We start from the raw sequence: 19,700 nt of genomic DNA, 5'->3' as shown, positions 1-19,700 counted from the left end.
AATGACAGGGGTTTTTCCAAAACCCATTTCAGCGCTCCAAAACATTTCAAACCCTTGCTCTCCAATCTTCGAGACCGACGATCTCCTTGCCTCAATCATCATCTGGAAAGTGTACCATCGTCTCCATCATCAAACCCATTCTCCCCATTCATTGCATTGAACCTAGAGGTAAGTAAGTTTGGATTTCAACTTGAATTCACCATTTAACTTGGAATTATGGAATCTTGCAACCCTAGGGTAGTCGATTTATGCTTAAGTAGATGTTATGTTGGCTGAAATTGTGTATAAATTGGCCTTTGGGGCGAGTTCCATTCATGCAATGTCGTTAATGGATCTCTGGTTCGATACGGAACATAATGTTCCGTATTCAATATGAAACTTAATGTTCCGTATTGGATACGAAACTTAATGTTCCGTATTGGATATGAAACTTAATGTTCCGTATTTGGTGTCTGTTTAGAGTTATAAACTTAATGACCCGCGGAGGGATTTTCTTAACCTCTTGCAAGCACCATAAATCTGAGATATGGTAGTCAAGTTTAAAGGATTGTTTTCCTTCAAAGTCAACAGCATCTTTCTCGGTGGAACCCAACTCTTTGACATTTTTTCCACTTGCTCCTTCTCTTCGGAATTTAGACGACCAACAAAATTGTGGCCAAGTAGTGACCTAGCTGGTTCATGGTTGTGTGTACCTTCCATCACCTTTAGCCGCCAATCTCTATCTATGCCATTTTTCATAGGTCGTCCTTTTAGTCTAAAAGGACATTCTGTCTTTTGTGTTCTCGTTCCTTCAACAAGGTCAGGGTCTCTGTAGGGAACATACTTACCATGCTTCTCGCACCCCAACATGACATAAGCTTTTCTGCTTCCATTCCCACCGCTATCTGACTTTGTGATCAACACAACATATCCATTTTCAATCGCAATTCCATGAACCCAATTGATAAGATCATCACGGGTAGGGAAAATCTGTTCAATGATGCATACCCAACACACAAACAAGGCATAAACAAGGGTGATCAAGACATAATAAGAATTGATATATTACACTTTCAAAACAATGCAAAAATCTGTTCAAAGAATACCTGATCAGTTGTAAATAAATGCGAGACATCTATACTTATACACGGGGGTACAAATGCTGGTGGTGGCACCTCTTCAGGTTGAGCATTGTTCAATCCAACTTCAATCAATTGGGATTCATGAAATAAAAATGATTCTGTCATCCCTGGAAGAGAATACGGAACTTTATTATCCATATTGAATACGGAACTTTATAATTCGTATTTAATACGGAAATTTATAATTCGTATTGAATACGGTATATGAATTTCCGTATAGACTCCGAAACTTTATATTCCGTATTTTAACACATCTCAGAATTCAGAAAATCATCATTCTAACTACTTAATCTACTTAATCTAACTACTTAATCTAACAACTTCAACTACTTAAACTAACAACATACAACAAACAACTAACAACACTTACCTCAAATGCTATCTTTTTGCATCCAATGGTGGAGAGCTTGCCAATGAAGGAGTTGGTGGTGGTGGTAGGAAGAATGGAAGTGAGGATGAAAGTGAGGTAGGAGAGGGTGAGAGAGAGGGTGGTCTGGAGGCATTGAGGGGGTTAAGGGGGCTGGTGAGGGGTTGGTGACGGAGGAGTAATGGTGGAGGGGTTGGTGGAGGGAGGAGTAATGGTGGAAAAGGTGATGACTGTCAGAGTTATAATACGGAATTTTAACTTCCGTATTCTATTTTATAGAATACGGAAGTTTAAGTTCCGTAGGGCATTTATGGGTTAAAAAAAAAGAGGTGGGGCGCGGAGCCCCATAGGGGGGCCCCAAACCCAACTCCCCAAAAAGAGTGATGAAATATAACATGTGCTATTATTTGAAAAATAAATATGGAAATCAAGTTACTTTCAGAAAAATATACAAATTGAAAATGAATTTATATTTTTGTTTTACGGTCAGAGTTTATATAATTCATTAGCAATATGAAATGAGATTTCAAACATAAATGCGGTTTCTATCCAGCTTTTCACTCGTACGTCAATTCGCATAAGAACTTAAGACAAGTGGCTTAGTTACAGCCTTTCCTTCCACCAACCTACAAGAAAATAAATTCACGAAAATTTGGTTGCTAGTAACGATTAAAATTGGTGACTAATTATTTGAGTCCATGAATTCTACATTGTCTATTGTCTGAAGGTATAAATGAAAGGGAAATAAATTATATGATTTGTGATGTGATAGGAAATGCAAAGAGAGATATGAAAAGAAATAGGTGGAAATGAGATGAAAGAAAAAGTGAAGTGTGTATATATCATTACTCAGGAGGAACCTATCCCAATCCTTCCCAATTCAAAGTATAGTTGTTATTTAATAATTTAAATACTTTTTTGGATTTACTGTATCTAAAATCAGGTGTGGTATGTGAAAAAAAAAAACCAGGTGGCATGGTACTTAGCTGACCTCGTCCCTTAATAATGAGGTCGGGAGTTCGATCATCACTCATGAAAAATATAGCGTATTCGTGGTTAGTCTTTTGTCGCTTAACGAAAGCGTTCACAATAATTAAGGTGATTAGTCATTGTTGTCGGCGGTTTGCGCCTTACTTTTATCATATTTTTTTCTATTTCTTTCTATTTTGACTATTCAATTATTAGTTTTAGCACTTTTTTTATCAATAAGATGGTAAAAAAATTCGTAACGATGGGATTAGTCAGTATTGTTAATGGTTTAACCCTTACTTTTGTCATCTTTTTTCCCGTTTCTTTTTATTTCGGCTCTTCCATTATCAGTTTTGTTTTTGGACAAATTTCCCATTAAGCACCTTCTTTTTTTTATCAGCTGAACTATTTCTTTTGGTAAAAAAAGATCTCATGGACATGTATCACGAGTTGGGCTAGTGGCCCAAATCTCTTGCAAGCATACATGTCTTAGTCAAAAACCATATATTTATCGACAAAAAAAAAGTCAAAAACCATACTGTACATGTTTTATAAAAAAAAAATCCACAATCTAGATGGTATATAGAAATATAGAAACACTATTGACCAAAAAAAAACGAGTTAGGTCTAACACTCTTTTGTAGTTGCTTTGGGTTGTGGGCTTTTTCCATTCTTGTAAATCATTACCAAAGAAGTCGTGTACACTTTTATTTTTGTTAAAAAAAGGGTCGTGTCCAGTTTTATTGACAAAAAAAAAAGTTGAGTGCAGTTTTATCTTAAGGCTAGAGAGTCTTAACCTAATCTTTGTTGACAAAAAAAAAGTCAACTCTTAGTCAATGCCTTAGCTCTTTGCTTTTTTTTTTCCCTTTCTCTTTACTCATTCTCCATTCATTTCCCATCGCAGTTCATCGTGAGAGGAAAACTTTATATTTCTGATTATTTGAATTTGTCACTGAGGAAGAAAAAGAAAATCTTAAGGGTCTTTTCTTTCACTTCACATTTCTTTCTCATACAAAGCTAGAGAAATTTCAGTTTTCTTGTTATTGCTTTTCATTCCAGGTGAATTTACGTGTTGGATTTGTAGGTACAGTGAGTTCAATTGACACGTAAGCAGGTTGAGGGTTTGACATTTACACTTTTCAGCTTCCATGCTAGCTCCACGCCACGCGCTTGCTTCTTCCAATATTGTTTGTTATATTATTTTTAATTTCGGTTATAATTGTTCAAAATGTCCCAATTAAAAATAGAAAATGATGCTTCCAAATTCAAATCGCTAGAGCTGCTTGCATAAGCAAACAGCATCCACAAGTTTATAATCACACCAAATTTTAAAGGGTTTTGATTTATTTACACTTCGTTTTCTCTATATCATCTCATTTTTACATATTTTTATTTCTATTCTTTTTTATATTTTCTATCCTATCACATATCATATCACTCATTCCTCCTATTCAACTCCAAAGTAGCAAGAGATTGTTGCATGTATAATTAGTTGAAACCATTAATTATATAGGAAGAAAATCTTAGGTTATCATTGTTTACTAATAGTAGGGTACGTATACCTAGGATTTTTTCCCTTCACAATCAACCTAAATAATTTCGGATCACTACACAACTACCTTTTGAGAAGGATGCTTTATTATTATATACTATTCTTGTTTCAATTATTTATTTGGTTCAATGAATGAGTACTGCTGCACTTGCAAGCAGCTGCAAACAGTGCTTTTCCAACAACAGTCCTGCAATAAAGTATTTACCTGTTAATTAACCTTTTTTAACTATATAATAACTGAAATATGTAAAAAAAAGTTATTTTGAAATTTAAGAATATTTTTGAAATGGTAGTTATTAAAAGGCTATTTTCCCCTCATTTCTGTATTTTTTTTTTGGATCATATATATTGTTGTTGTCAAACTATATAGTCTTTAATAATTTTTTTGTCTATTATGAATAAAATTGAGACCTTCACTTTAAAATCCTTTGCAACCGACTCTAATATTTTTTTTAATCAAATCAAAATAAAGTACAATTTTTTTGAAATGCAAAATCAAGTACAATTGATAATGTATCATCTTGTTCAAAAAAAAGTGTATCATCAATTTTAGTCATTTAACAATCCATGGTGAGTTTAGTCGGCTAGAGTGTGATCACATGTAGAAGGAAAATGATTAAATGTGATTACATTAAATATTTTACAAAGATTAAAATTGATATGATCATGTGATCACCACTCAAATAACTAGGCTCATTATGTTAACAATTGACTGGTTAAAATTAAGGCTAAAAAGCACTTTTGGCCCCTGATGTTTTAAGTTTGTGCAAATTCTGCTCCTACTCTATTTTTGTCGATGTTTCTACCCCTCATGTTTTCAAACAGTGTATCGTCTACCCCTCATGTTTTCAAACAGTGCACCGTCTACCCCTGACGGAGGGGTAGACGGTGCACTGTTTGAAAACATGAGGGGTAGAAACATCGACAAAAATATATAGGGACAGAATTTGCACAAACTTGAAACATCAGGGGCCAAAAATGTTTTTTAGCCTAAAATTAATAATACATCACTAATTCAACTCGATTTGATTAAAAAATCATGAGAGTCGATTATAAAGAATTTTAAAATCAATGAGTCAATTTGATTTCTCTTTAAAAAGTAAACTAAAAGCATATTTAAGCGAACTGCTTTAATTATTATTTCCTCGAGTATCCCTATTCACTAGTAGGCGAGATTATTCTCCCATGATAGAACCCCTCTTCATATACATAAATTTACTTATCGTACCAAAAACACACGTTCAACGAATTCACTTTGAACGACAACACTATAATCTGGCCAGCACCTCTGGAATGTGCAAATTTTCAAGTTATTAATATATTAAACGTATGTTTAATTATTAAATATTTTTTTTGTTACTCTTTAACTCGTGACTTAAATTAAGGTCACTTGTTAGCAAGAATTTTTTTTTTTTTACCATTAATATGTTGAGCTTTTTCTCCATTGACATTAGTTTTTTTGTCAGGGGATACTTTGCTTTTACTGTTTCGGATTAATAATTAGGTTTACGTACGTACGGTTTCTGATTGATGACAGCAATGCAATGTTGGGGCAAATTGGTATTCGAATTGAAGATTGAATTGAATTGGAGTTTCAGAATTCAGGCCATAACATAATATTATTGCAGGCTTCTGCAATATTAAAGGTCGTTCTGCAAGCTCAACTTCTCATGTCTGGAGTTTAAGTTTCTTCCCCATGTCCGGCAACTCCAGAATTTTGAAAAGGAAAAAAAATTCCAAACATTCTCGTACGTATTCATCGTTTAATTTATATATGCGAAATGATATCAACATATCGTGCGTAATTTCTAATGATATCTGCTTCAAAATTTTACAATTGTTTTCTGAAGTTTGTCTTCATCAATGCTCTATTCGTGACAATTATCGGCTTTCATACTAGATTTGAGTAAAAAGAGATGATTAAAACTACGTGGAATAATCACATTTAGTTAGATGTGTACTCACACTTATAAATTACTCAACACATTTAAAAGTTTTAAATATAAGATTTACTCACACTTAATATTACAATATTTTTCATCAATTTAAATTCATACAGTTTCAAAATATAATCAAGTTTTGACATAAAAATAAATCAAAGTTTACAAAGAGTGACCCAAACACACAATTATACTTTTGTTTTGAAAAAGACATGACATGAGTTATCAACAGGAGGATGTGTGGTAAACAACTCAGAACTCGTAAGGGTGAAAATAGATCCCGCAAGGGTGATGACACACATTTAAATTTCAGAAAATTATTTATTGAAAGGATAATTATAGTTTATTTTAACCGGTGAGGACATTCGATTAAAAAAAGTAAAATAAAAACTGAGTTCATTATTTTCTTTTTCATATTCTTTTTGTTCTCAAGGTCACATTCGGCAGTTATGAATAATCTATTCAAGTTAGGCTTGAAAATCACATTAAGTAAATATAAATTTGTTAGAAATAAACAGACATAATATTCTATTGGATATTCCTTTATTAATATTATTTTGTTTATTATGTAATATTCCTTAAACGTAATATGTGACTTTATCCTATATATTATAAATAACATTGTCTACCTCACACACAATTTGTGGTGATAGTTATCGGATCTTACATGGTATCGGGCTTAGGTTTTAGATAGACCCTAACCTCTAAACCTTGTGCTACCACTGTGTTCTCCCCCTCTTTTTCGTTGTTGCCTCAAAATCCATGTCGTGTCGCCTTGAAATCTGTACTCTGCCGCGCTCTCTCAACAAATCATTCTACATATACGTCAGCTAGAAATCCAACCTTGAATTTATAAATATTTATGACTCTCAATCATCTACCAACTATTTTAATCACATTGGTTTTTCTTTTCCATATTTGAAATCTTTATGTGAAAAAGAAAAGAAAAAAAAAACTAACATCTATGGAATTTCGAATTGAAACATTGAAGACACGCGTGTCATTGTGTGATAAGGTAAAATGACATTAATGATCATAAATTCATGTTTAACCGAAGGAGCTATATATATCTTATCTTGAGTGAAAGAAGTGCATATGACTAGATCGATGAGGACAAGACCCAACTTGGGGAAGATAAAAAAAAAAACTATGGTCAATTTAATCGCGGATTGTTAAGCCAAAATTACAAGCATTACAATTATCGACACCATGGTGCAAAAAGTGGTTTCTCGACAGAAGGGGTTGGGCGAAGCCGGCAACTCAGCACACGATGTCCCTCAAAGACAAGTTAGTAAAAGCCATAACTCGACACACTCAGAAGATGAAGAAATCTCGATCATCTTAATGGAAGAGGCAGTTACCGAATAACAAGCGATTACAAGCACGTGCGTACACCCACGATGCCACGAATAGCAACGGTTGCCCGCGACTCAGAACCATCCACGTGGCAATAGAGTCACGTGTGCGAAGACCATCGGCTAAACGTGGGGTATGGCGCCAAAATTCAAAACCCACGAAGCCATCATGCATCCAAGGAAAACCGCCAAGAACATGGGCAGAAAGAACAATATAAATAGAGGAAGCAGCAGCAGAAGAAGGGGTTCCCAACGAAAAAACTCTGAAAAGTCACCAAAAGCTCTAAACGTCCGCATCAATGAGACTTCGAGAGCAGAACGTGATGATGGAGGAGTATGTTGCAGAACCAACGCTTTAATTTCCTTGCATTTCAGTTTGTTAATTCCCAGTTCTTATGTGTAGCTTGTTTTGTCGAAATTTGCTTTCATGTTATTTTGGTTTGCTTGACTATTTTGTAATCGACTCATATTCAATAAAATCCAGCTTCGTTTGAAGTTGTTTATTGTTGTCGAGAACACATCCGTCCACACACTACACTTTGGCAAAACGTTTTCTCAAAAGAACCCTGAAAACTAAACTTCCTTTAGTCGAACTAAGAGGATATTTGTTTACCAAAAATCCGTGTAAACACGGATATAAAATTACAAACAATAGATCATACGATGAATAAAACTGCATGCATGCCATATACATATTCTCATAGTACCATCTATTTCTATATTTTTCTTGTAGGAAAGGCCACTGTCCCCACTGCAAACCCAGAAGGTCCAATATTTATATCAATGAAAGTTAAGCATCATAGGTAGATTAATAGGACTGGGTCCATATCAATCTCACATCTCACGATACCAGATTTTGATTAGGTTCATTATTCAAAAGGAATTGGAATTACATAAATTAAAATAAACTTTTAATGTCCGAAATGAAATTAAAATTGTGAACCAACACGCGCGCTCACGCGCATGGATAATTTGTCTACTAGTATGGGGCTGTGAATGGAACCTAGCAGCAATCTTAATTGAATGGTTGGGCCAAAGCATTGAGTTCAGTTGTGGCCTCTAGTGGGGAGTTGGGTTTGGAGCCCCACCCCTTAGGCTTTGCACCCCACTAAAATAGATACGGAATTTAAATTTCCGTATCAATACGGAAAATAAAATTCCGTATCTGTTTTAGTATATAATGAGTGGTTGAAAATGTGACACGCATGCTTAAATACAGTACGGAATTTTAAGTTCCGTATTCAATATGGAGAATACGGAACTTTAAATTCCGTATTTGATAAAGTGGGGTGCCAAGCCCCATAGGTGGGGTGCCAAACCCAACTCCCCCTCTAGTGGGGTCTTTCTTTGCCTTTATTGACCATCAAAAACACCTTTTAGGGCATAACATACTCCTTGAAACGCTGCTTTAGTTAATCACTCAATCCTACTATTGCACCTTTGATTTTGTCGTTTGAGCCGACACATACATAATTTTGCATATTTAATTTTAATGTATTAAACTATTATTAATAGAGAAGTTGAAATTTGTCATATTTAATTTCACGTGAATTGAATAAGCTTACCGAAAAAGAAAAAAAAAACGCGAATTGAATAAGTAAAATTTTAACACGTTAATTTTAACATAAATTCATATTGAGTTAAATGAAAATTCAAACACTCGTGTATATTAGTGGATATTTATAGCTTTGCACTATCAAGCCACACATTTGATCAATTAGTTGCCAAGAGCAAGAGGGTTGATTGTGAAATGTGACCATCAATAAAGAGTGTGGCTCTCAGTCCATGCAAAGGGCCAAAAAAGGATGTGTAAGAATCTTCTAAAATCCAACTAACCCTTCTGAAATCCATAACAAATAATAGTAACAAAACAGGCATCTTTTCCAAACTCAATCCATTTTACAAAATAACAACTAAAATCATATTCTTTTGTTACAAGTTTTCCTTGGAGACCGTAATAGACAATATTCCTTCTTTTCTTAAGTCATATTACTTAACAAGGGTAATTCTAATACACAGCTTGTTTTTTGAATCCGAAATGGGAGAGGTATAATATACTATTTTCACTGGTCCAAATGAGTTTACAACCAATATTATTATGGTCGGTCTAAATAAATACATGATTAATGTCAGTCAAGTGGTTAATCAGAACAGGGGTTGAAATCGGTTGGGTTAGGCTAGGCTTAATTTGCGAGGTATAAGTCTGGCCTATATTCGGAACTTGCAGACCGAGCCTTGGAATGTCGCCTATCGTAGGCCAAATTTTAACGCTTGGTCAGATTCTTTAGGAGGCTTCATCTAGCTAGCCTATGTTCGAAAGTCTACTTGCCTAAAAATATATTCATAAAGAGGCTAATAGGTCAATAGGTTAATAGGCCTTGGGGCTAATCGGTCGTGAACTGGTAGGTCAATGAACTTATAAGGTGTATACACCTATATATCATTACATTTCTATTTTCAATTGTTATCAACAAATTAATACCACAGGATGCTACCCCTACATGGAATCTAAAATTAAAACTAAACTTCAAACACAACATGTTTGATACAATATTAACATAGATCTATTTGAAATAACACAACTAAAGGATAAGTAGGTCGGAAAATTATATATAAAAGGTTATATAATTAATAAAAAAATAATTAGGTAAATGGCCTAATATGCTTTTTTGTAAATCTAGATCTAGCATTTTTAGTTAATCATGTTTTTTAAAAAGCCTAAGTCTGGCCTTTATAGCAGATAAGTTCGACCTAGGCCACACCTTTGGTAGGCTAGGTCGTATACATAGGCCACCGATGAGTCACCCAGCCATTTCAATTCCACCCCTAACCAGAACGACCAAATACATATATAATTACATGATTAGGCATTTATAATTGCTTTAGAGTTATGTTATGTGATTTATTCATCATTAAATAGCATAATGATTGGTAAGTGAATGTGGGTTTACATACGCTTATTTAATTCAAGCGTTATGCGCCCCTTTGGTTCGCGCATAAACGTAGTGATTTTAAGTTGGGATAGGTGGTGAAGGTCGTCATTTAGGTCAGATTACTATAATGGCGGTTCGGTAGACAAACAATTCTCCAAGCTCTTAAGTCTTACATTTGTTAGACTTAAAAGCCCGACAAAGCTTTAATTAAGGAGTCTAACTACCGTCAGCTGCATTAAATCTTGTTGGTAATATGTAAATATGCTTATGAAATCAAGTTATTTCATACACCCTTCTGTAACAACATCGTGCTTCTATTGCCTATAAAAAAAAAACATACACCCTCCGGTCACTATTATAAATAAAAATTAGTTTTTTAGGTTATGATGTATGAATAACCACATACAATATTTATTCGATGAACCTAAAAAGTTAATTTTTACTATAACTGTGACCAGAAAATGTATGCGTGTATTAGGGGGTATTAGGCACTATAGTAATACCGTGCATAAGCGATTAGGTGATTTTGGTTTGAGACTTTGAGGTATCCAATTTAGAAAAGGAAAAAATAATGGACAAGTGAAAGGTATAGCGCGGAGGATGTTAGGTTGGGGTAGGATGAATACAAGTGCCAGATGAATTGTACACATGCCACGTGGCGCCCTTACAGTCCCCAATTTTCCATCTGGAGAAAAAATATTCAGAATCTTATTTTCACCCTCACGCAATGTCCTCCACGCTACTTGAACGAGCACAAAATTGCATTGTTGTAAGAAACTAAAATTAAATAATAAAATCTTAGTAACTTATTTTATGACCTAGAAATATTTTATCTATTTACCCAAAAAAAATTATCATATTCAAATGTTAAATATCTTAATATTTATTTAAAAATACTAGGACGACTGAAAACAAAAATATGAACAAATCCAAACTGTTTTAGACACTGATTTGGGTTATATCGAATTTAAATTTTTAACTTAATCAATTGGATAGTAAAATAAGTAAGTGAAAAATATTATATCAAATTAGTTTTCTCCTTTATAACTAGTTAAATCCAATCCATCAACACCTTCAAAATTCAACCACTGTTTTGGATTCTTGAATTGATCTTGTACTCTTCATGTTGTTATCTAAGATTTAACATTAAATAATATTTCATTTACAAACTAAATACACATCCACCTTATGCAAAGGATATGAAGAAAGTGAAGTGTAAATGAATCATTATTCGTTCAATTTTAGTTAGTGTTATAATTTGATTCTCTATGGAAAATTCTGCTATGGAAAATAGCAAGGAATATCCTCTTGACGAATGAACAAAGGGTCAGGAGGCATATTGCCGAGAATGATGACTGTCCTAGATGTCCCTCAACGGTGGAGTCCATCACACATGTGCTTAGGGACTGCCAATTTGCTACTGAAATCTGGAATCGATTCATTCCTCCTACTGCTAGAAGTACCTTCTTTTCCCTGCCGCGAGAAGATTGGTTGGCAAGCAACCTCCTGGACTCGAAGCAAAGCAACAGCGGCCTTCCTTGGAACGTTACGTTTGGCATCGTTATCCAACTATTGTGGCAGGCCAGAAATGAATTAATCTTTGGAGAAGTTGGGCTCTCTACTACGGTGGTGTGTAGAAGAATTTCGAGATTGACCCAGGACTCTCTTTCTTCTCTTGCTAATATGTCAGGAGATTCTCTTGAACAGAGGGCCTCTGGAACAACTTTCATCAAGTGGAAAGCACCCCCACAAGGATGGATCAAAATTAATACCGATGGGTCCTTCACTCTCTCACCCAACCGTGCTGCGTGTGGAGGAGTCTTAAGAGACCACGAAGGTTTGTTTGTTGCTGGTTTCTCCGCTTTGTTGGGATGTTGCTCGATTAATCAGGCAGAGCTTTGGGGGATTTTCCATGGAGCACAGATTGCTCTATCTATGGGGGTTCACTAAGATTATTGTGGAATCAGACTCTAGCTTCGCTGTCAACATTATTAACCAAGGATGCCCTACTTCCAAGCCAGTTGCACCCTTAGTTAAAGATATCAAGAGGGTCTTCAATTGTTTCCAGCAAGTTCATCTAAAGCATGTTTTCAGAGAGGCAAACTCGGTAGCGGATGCCTTTGCAAAGAATGGCATGGGGTTATTGTTGCCTATTAGGATTTATGATTTTGTCCCTGACTTTATCTCTATTCCTTTGCTTTTTAACTCTTATAATACCCTTCATATTAGAGGGAATCTTCCTTAGTTTTGGGCGTTAGCCCCGTAATGAATAAAAAAAAAAATTGATTCTCTAAATGTTATATTGATGGAGGATAATGACTTCATTATGGAATATCCTTCCAAAAAAAAAAAGACTTAATGAAATATGGAATCCAGTGGAGAGATGTTAAAGCAACGAGGGAGGTAACAGAGTTCCCTGAAGGCGGGTTTTGATTGGTCCACGTCAACATGGTTTTTTATATTTGTTCTGTCCCTTTTGGCTTTTAGGATTGCTTCTTAACTGTCCCCTCACCTCACCTGATCACTTCCGAATAAAGATCTACTATACATTTTCATCCTCACAAGTACAAACAACATTCATTGCTCAACACATTTCCCACGCGCTTATCCCACAATCACAACACCAAATATTTTTTTTAGTAAACCAAGTAGAGAAATTCTTAGAAGTCTAATTCAATATTTTTTTAAGAAATGTAGTTTGAAGGTAATTAATGTTTGAATAAGAAACATCCACATCATGATGGAGTTAATTTTCTTAGTGGAGGTTTTTTTTTATTTACATAACTCAAACTCGATACCTTGCTTAAGGTGAATCAAAGCATGTACGACTTAAACCAACCACATGTTGGTAATAATTAAAAAATATATATCTAATTCAATATTTACATTTAAATTAATTATCTTGTATTTTCCTCTTGTAATAAAAAAAACTATCTTGTACCAAAAAAAATTAACTATCTAATCAACCAATACTCTTATAAATTAGAGTACTCTTCTCAAAAAAATATGTTCTACTAGTTGTACTCTCTAATTGAAATTATGTCCTATTTGCTCTATTTTCTTATTGAAGAGTGAGTTTTTCATACTACATTGGAGAGTGAAATTCTTCCAAGATAAGTAATTAGATAAGTTGAAATAGCTGACTTTTAAGGTTTGACATTTGTTTTATCTTTTAAAAGAAAAAAAAACATTTATTTTAAATTCAATTTTTTTAATGAATTTCAAATTCAAATTTAAAATTTAAAACCTTTCGCTATATTTAGTATACATTTAAATGAATTATTTTATAATTTCAATTTTAAAAAATATACTTTTTTGCTATATCGGAGAGATCAAAGTTGTCCAAATTCATTTTCAAAATAAAAGTTGTCCAAATTCATTTTCAAAATAAAAGTTGTCCAAATTCATTATTTACATTAAATAAATATACTGAAGTATTTCAAATTTTATTATTAATTACATTTATTATTATTTTCCCCTTTTGATCATTATTTTTAAATCTTACTTTAATTTCTACAATAACTATTATCACATCCATGGTATATGATATCAAATTTATATTAATGTTTTAAAAAATTAGTAACCAAAATAGTACTTGCAATAGCTAATCGATTTAAGTGATTAATCTCTTAAAGTATGTCAAATTCACTATGTCTATATTAAACTAATCAAATTCATGATAAAATTCTTGAAATTGTAACTCTTCACAAACAAAAAATCTTAGGAAGGAAGTTTGTCGGTCAGACCCACAACTAAGTTTCATGATTTTTTTTTAGTAAAATGAACATGTCCTATTAAGCATATAGAAACATCTTATATGTCGGGTTTTGCTCTAATTACAATTAAAGTGATAAAGAGGATCATTTAATTACCTTAATAATCTGGGGTAAATATTAGGCAATCACATTCAATGATATTTATTGGCGTGCTCAAACGATGAATCTAAACACTTTTCTCTTTAAGCGAATGACTCATCCTTGTGGATGCTTAGTCATCCTACGAGGATTACGACGTAATAATGATCAGTTGGTGGGCCAAACACCCTAACACTCCATAGCCCCAATGCTTGCTATGTGTGAGGTGAATAATTGATCGACTTGGCCTTAACATCTTTATGGCCAAGTCTACTTTTAGTTACGCTTGTTGGTTCCGACTTCCTAATGATTAAGAGCATGTTTGGATTTCTGTTTGCCCCTCTCAAAGTGCTTTCAAACTGCACATAACGCAGTGCCCTTTTGTTTGGCAAATTTTTATGTCAGTTGGCTCAACTGAGTTACGGTCATAAAAGCCAGTTTTCTCAACGAGACAAAATCATCACTTTTCAGTTGAACAAAAGTTGGTTGTAGTTCTAATACTATATTTAAAAACCCAAAACATTTTATGTGACATTATTGCCCCACTATCATCACCGCATGCATTATATTAATATACTTACATCTTTTAACTATTAATATGTATCATTATCATTATATTTTTCTTATGTTTTATAATTTAATTTAACCTCCAAAACTTTTTTTTAAAAACGTAACAAATATTATTGTTCATGTATACTTAAGATTTAATTAGTTGATTAATCTAAAGTTTACAACTTTCAACTGACTAAAATGCATTTTATTTTCTTTTAAAATTTCATATTATCTGGCAATAGTTTAAAAAAATATTATTACTTTAAAGGAGACTTAAAAAATAATGAAATGAATCAATTTAAGTGATATTAACTCCATTAACTCATATCCTTTTTGGCAATTACACAATTTAAAAGTGCTTTTAACTAATATTATCCAAATAAGATTCATTTATCAAACGAACTTTTTAAATAAAAACATCCAAACATAAGTCACTTTACAATCAACACACTTTCACTCAAACACTGTTTTGCAAACTCACTTTTACTCAAACTCTGTTTTGCAAACTGAAATCCAAACACACATTAAGTCTAAGACTTGTCTTTCCACTCTTAACATCAGCACGGTAGGTTGATATGTGATATTAGATATGATAATATAAGTTTCTACAATCCTTTATAAGCGTGCGTAATTGCATATACGTTATTTGGTACTAATATTGTGTATTGTAGATAAATCTGACATGACATCGCATTGGATAAGATTATCCTTGATTATTTAAACCAATATAGGAAAGTGAGATAATACCATTTATGATTATGGCGTTTATGGTACTTAACATAATCAGGTTTACAACATACCAAACATGTCCAAGGAGGAGGGTTTACGCACTTAACAAGTTTAAACCAGCGCGTGATCGAGCATCAGGTGTTGCCACACACGAGGAGAGTTGTCAATCGAGAAATAAAACGGGTCATTGAATGAGAGGGGGAATGCGTGCAGTGTTGGGGGCACATCATCACCGTTCATGAAAGTGTGAAAATACCGAATTGGAAACAAAACCAAGGGTGCAGATCTCACCGTGTGCAAATTGCTATCTCTTACGCGAAAGAAACATTCACCTCACCGTACCATACTTGAATTAAAAAAATCCAAAAAAGAAAAAAACTCCCTTTACTCGCTTTCTTAATCAAATTTAAAACCTCCTCCTCCGTTACATTCACCAGACCTCATGCGTTTTCTCAAACCAAACCTCTCATTTTATTCCTTAATTTCCTCAAACCACCGTGCCGATGTCGTCACCGGGCGGTGGTGCCCCCAATTTCTACGGTGGTTTCCCTGGCCGATCCAACAACAACAACAACTTCACAACCACCACCTCCACCACACACAACCTTCACCCTCTCTACCGAACCCAGCAGCAACTTCCTCCAATTTTTCTCGACCCTTCTTTATCCCACATCGCTCAGCGCCAAACACCATCAATCATCGGAAAACGCACCCTCGCTGAGTTTCAAATCCAGAATCATCAAAATCAAAATCAAAATCAAAATCAAATTCAAAATCCTGTTCTCTCCAATCTTCTACTTCGTTCTGTTAAACCCAGAAATTTCCACCATGCTTCTCCAATCGATTTCTCCACTTCCTCACCAGAATTCTCTAACTCTTTTTCTTCTACGTCGTCGTTTCCGTCACAGCGTTTGCCGTTTTATAACCACCTTCACTCAAACGTTTCTCAGCAACAATCCCCATTTCCAATCACCAATTCAAATCCCACAAACCCTAATTTCCCGTACCAGATTTCCAATTTCTCGCAGGTGCTCAACGGAGCAACCACCACCACCACCACCCATGGACCGGAGAAGAGGGTGATGGACCACCGTCTACAGGAATTGGAAAAGCAGCTTCTGGAAGACAGTGATGATGATGAAGAAGGTGATGCGGTTTCTGTGATCACAAATTCTGAATGGTCTGAGACGATACAAAGCTTGATTGGTGCGGGTCAGAACAACCCGACCCGGAAACCCGATTTATCGTCGCCGACTTCCTCAACGACGTCGACGAATTCAACCATAACTTCTATGGCTTCCCCTGCTCCCACATGTTCAAAGCAGTCGTTGATGGAGGCCGCATCGGCGATTTCCGAAGGGAAATTGGAGGCTGCATCGGAGATCTTATCACGTTTGGGTCAGGCTTCGAACCCGAATGGGAATTCGGATCAACGGTTCACGGATTGCATGGTTTCCGCGCTGAAATCGAGGCTGAACCAGGCTGAAAATCCACCTCCGGTGGCGGAGTTGTTCAGCAGGGAGCACGCAGAGTCGACCCAGTTGCTCTTCGAACACAGCGTCTGCTTCAAGGTCGCTTTCATGGCTGCGAACCTCGCAATCCTGGAAGCCGCATTTGACGATACCACTACCACCAGCATGAAGCTCTGCGTGGTGGATTTCGAAATCGGGCATGGGAGACAATACGTTAGCCTTCTGCATGAGTTATCGGCGCGTCTCGCCGGGAAACCGGTGACGGTGAAGGTTATAGCAGTTGCCGAAGACGGAGCTGACGAGAGGTTGAAGACGGTGGGTGACATGCTGGGTCAGCAAGCTGAACGACTCAGGATCGGGTTTGAATTCAAGGTGGTGAGTTGCAAACTCGCCGAGTTGACCCGGGAGGCACTCGGTTGCGAACCGGACGAGACGCTGGCTGTGAACTTCGCGTTCAAGCTTTTCAGAATGCCCGACGAGAGCGTGTCGACGGAGAATCCCCGCGACGAGCTTCTGCGGCGCGTGAAGGCGCTATCCCCGCGCGTGGTTACTCTGGTGGAGCAGGAGCTGAACACTAATACGGCGCCGTTTGTGCCGCGCGTGACTGAGTCGTGCTCTTACTACAGCGCGTTGTTTGACTCTATTGAGTCCACGGTGGCGCGTGAGAGCTTGGAGCGTGTGAAGATCGAGCAAGGACTGAGTCGGAAGGTGGGGAACTCGGTGGCTTGTGAAGGGAGGGATCGCGTGGAGCGGTGTGAGGTGTTTGGGAAATGGCGCGCGCGTATGAGCATGGCTGGGTTCAGGTTGAGACCGGTGGGGCAGAGGGTGGCTGAGTCAATCACGGCGCGACTCGGTGCAGAGAACCGAGTCACGGTGAAGGAAGAGAACGGTGGGATTTGCTGTGGGTGGGTGGGGAGAACTCTCACCGTCGCATCTGCTTGGCGTTAATTTCACTCACTCACCCACCTTTTTTTTTTAAGAATATTATCATAAATACATTGTTTCTGGTATATTTTAATTTTTTAATGTTATCTTAGGCATAAGAAAAGGCTTAAAAATACGATAGAGTTGGAAAATTGTAAGGAAATTCCCCCACCCCCTCTTTTCTTTCCACCAAACAAGCAAATAAAATGTGTTTGGATTCCTATAAATTTTATATGACTTGTTGCAGCATTTATGATTCCTATAATTCATTCGTGTACTCTTATCTAGATCTTCATCACTTTGATGTGTGAAAGAAACAAGTTGGTTGCAGTTTGGTATAGAAGAGAAAATTTGAGATATTGTTTTATTTTGGGATAATTTTGTGCATACACACCGTATGTCTTTGTATTTAGATATTAAATAAGAAGAGTTTTATTAAAATTTGTGTAAATATTCATAAGAAATTTTGTTTTAACATGAAATAAAAGGCAATCTGTTGTGGATAGTGGATAGGGATAGCTTACTCGTGTGTGCATCATTGATTAGGATATACGTGTGCATCATTGATTAGGATACGTTTTGCACTTCTGCTTCTTCCTATTTTGTATATATAGAGGGATTTCCACTGATCTGACCTGCCCCTTTGTGGTGAAGCCCAGGAGTCCACCTGCCATGCCATCCTCACCTGTCCTGAAGCTAGAGCCATTTGGTTCCTCTCTCCCCTTTGTCTTCACATCAATCTCGGAGAAGGTATGGATTTGAGCTCTTGGCTAGACCTCACCCTCTCCTCACTTCCGGAAATTGGTCAAAACTGGGTTTTCTTTGTGGCTTGGGCGATCTGGAAAAGAAGAAATCTCTGGGTCTTTGATCAGAAAAGAACAACACCTGAACAAGTGAGTAATCAAGCTTCCAGCATGAATATCTCTGAAGCTGAGCCAAAAGAGGGACATACGAACCAAAACTCCCTAATCCCTCCCCGCTGGAAGCCTCCCCGTCCTGGAACTTTCAAAGCGAACTTCAATGCCTCAGTTCATGAGGATACTGGAACTAGCCTAGGTGTGCAATCTTCAAAAACCACGAAGGGAAAGCTATAATAGCAAGCTCTTTCCATCTCCTGGTAGCGTATGAACCAGCTATTGCCGAAGCTCTCTCCCTTAGAAGGACAATCACCATGGCCAAAGATGAGAACTTCAGAATTATTGAACTGGAGTCAGACTGTCTCCAACTTGTCCAAGCCTGGGATAGATCCGTTCCCCACAACAACTATCTGGCCTCCATAGTCCAGGATTGCAAGGACCTTAGTTCCTTCTTTGATAGCTGTAGTTTAAAGCATTGTAGTAGGAAAATTAATGAAGTTGCTGACCACCTAGCTAAGTTAGCTTTTGTTTACCAGGATCACTTTTGGGTAGGAATTGATCCCCCTGGTACATCTTTGTTGTTACAGCAGGATGCTGAGTGTTGTACCCGTTTTGAGGTTTTCTACCTCCTGATTAATGCAATTTGGAAAGTCAAAAAAAAAGAAATTGGGCATTATGGATTATTGAGCTTTATGCACTTTATTTTTATATTGTTTACAATTTTATTAATCTAACTTTAATTTGCATACTCTTATTAAGTGTCAAGCTTCTAGTATATTCTCTCTATTAGGATGATATCATTTGTTAATCATCTAGATAATTAAGTTTTAGCTATTAATTGTATATTTTACCGTTGAAATAGATAACAAGAGTGTTATTTTACTTTCTTCTCTTCATTTTCTTTTAGTTTTCTCTCTTTGATTTTGCTTGGTAGAGTTTATCTTTTTCAAATTAGTGCTTTGATTTCTTGATCTTCGTGTGTGTTTGGCTCGGCGTTAGTAGAATTGGATCTGGCCAGAATTGGATCTGATATGAATTGGATCTGGTAAACGTGAGTTTGAGTGACGTGATTTAT

General features: G+C 36.0%; 2 protein-coding genes across 2 annotated transcripts; one reads left to right on the top strand and one right to left on the bottom strand.

Annotated features, from left to right (window-relative positions):
- Positions 1-462: 462 nt before the first annotated feature.
- LOC130719938 (uncharacterized) lies at positions 463-1,950 on the bottom strand. Its single transcript, XM_057570530.1, has 3 exons — positions 1,492-1,950; positions 1,086-1,228; positions 463-969 (listed from the first exon to the last, which is right to left on the bottom strand). The coding sequence occupies exons 2-3, from the start codon at positions 1,224-1,226 to the stop codon at positions 463-465; spliced, it is 648 nt and encodes a 215-aa protein (XP_057426513.1). The 5' UTR covers positions 1,227-1,228; positions 1,492-1,950.
- Positions 1,951-15,780: 13,830 nt separating this feature from the next.
- LOC130716992 (scarecrow-like protein 8) lies at positions 15,781-18,017 on the top strand. Its single transcript, XM_057567067.1, has one exon. The coding sequence runs from the start codon at positions 15,876-15,878 to the stop codon at positions 17,790-17,792; it is 1,917 nt and encodes a 638-aa protein (XP_057423050.1). The 5' UTR covers positions 15,781-15,875; the 3' UTR covers positions 17,793-18,017.
- Positions 18,018-19,700: the final 1,683 nt, after the last annotated feature.

The sequence above is a fragment of the Lotus japonicus genome, chromosome 5, assembly GCF_012489685.1.
Source record: "Lotus japonicus ecotype B-129 chromosome 5, LjGifu_v1.2".
Classification (NCBI taxonomy): Eukaryota; Viridiplantae; Streptophyta; class Magnoliopsida; order Fabales; family Fabaceae; genus Lotus; species Lotus japonicus.
This window is presented reverse-complemented; position numbering and strand designations above follow the sequence as displayed.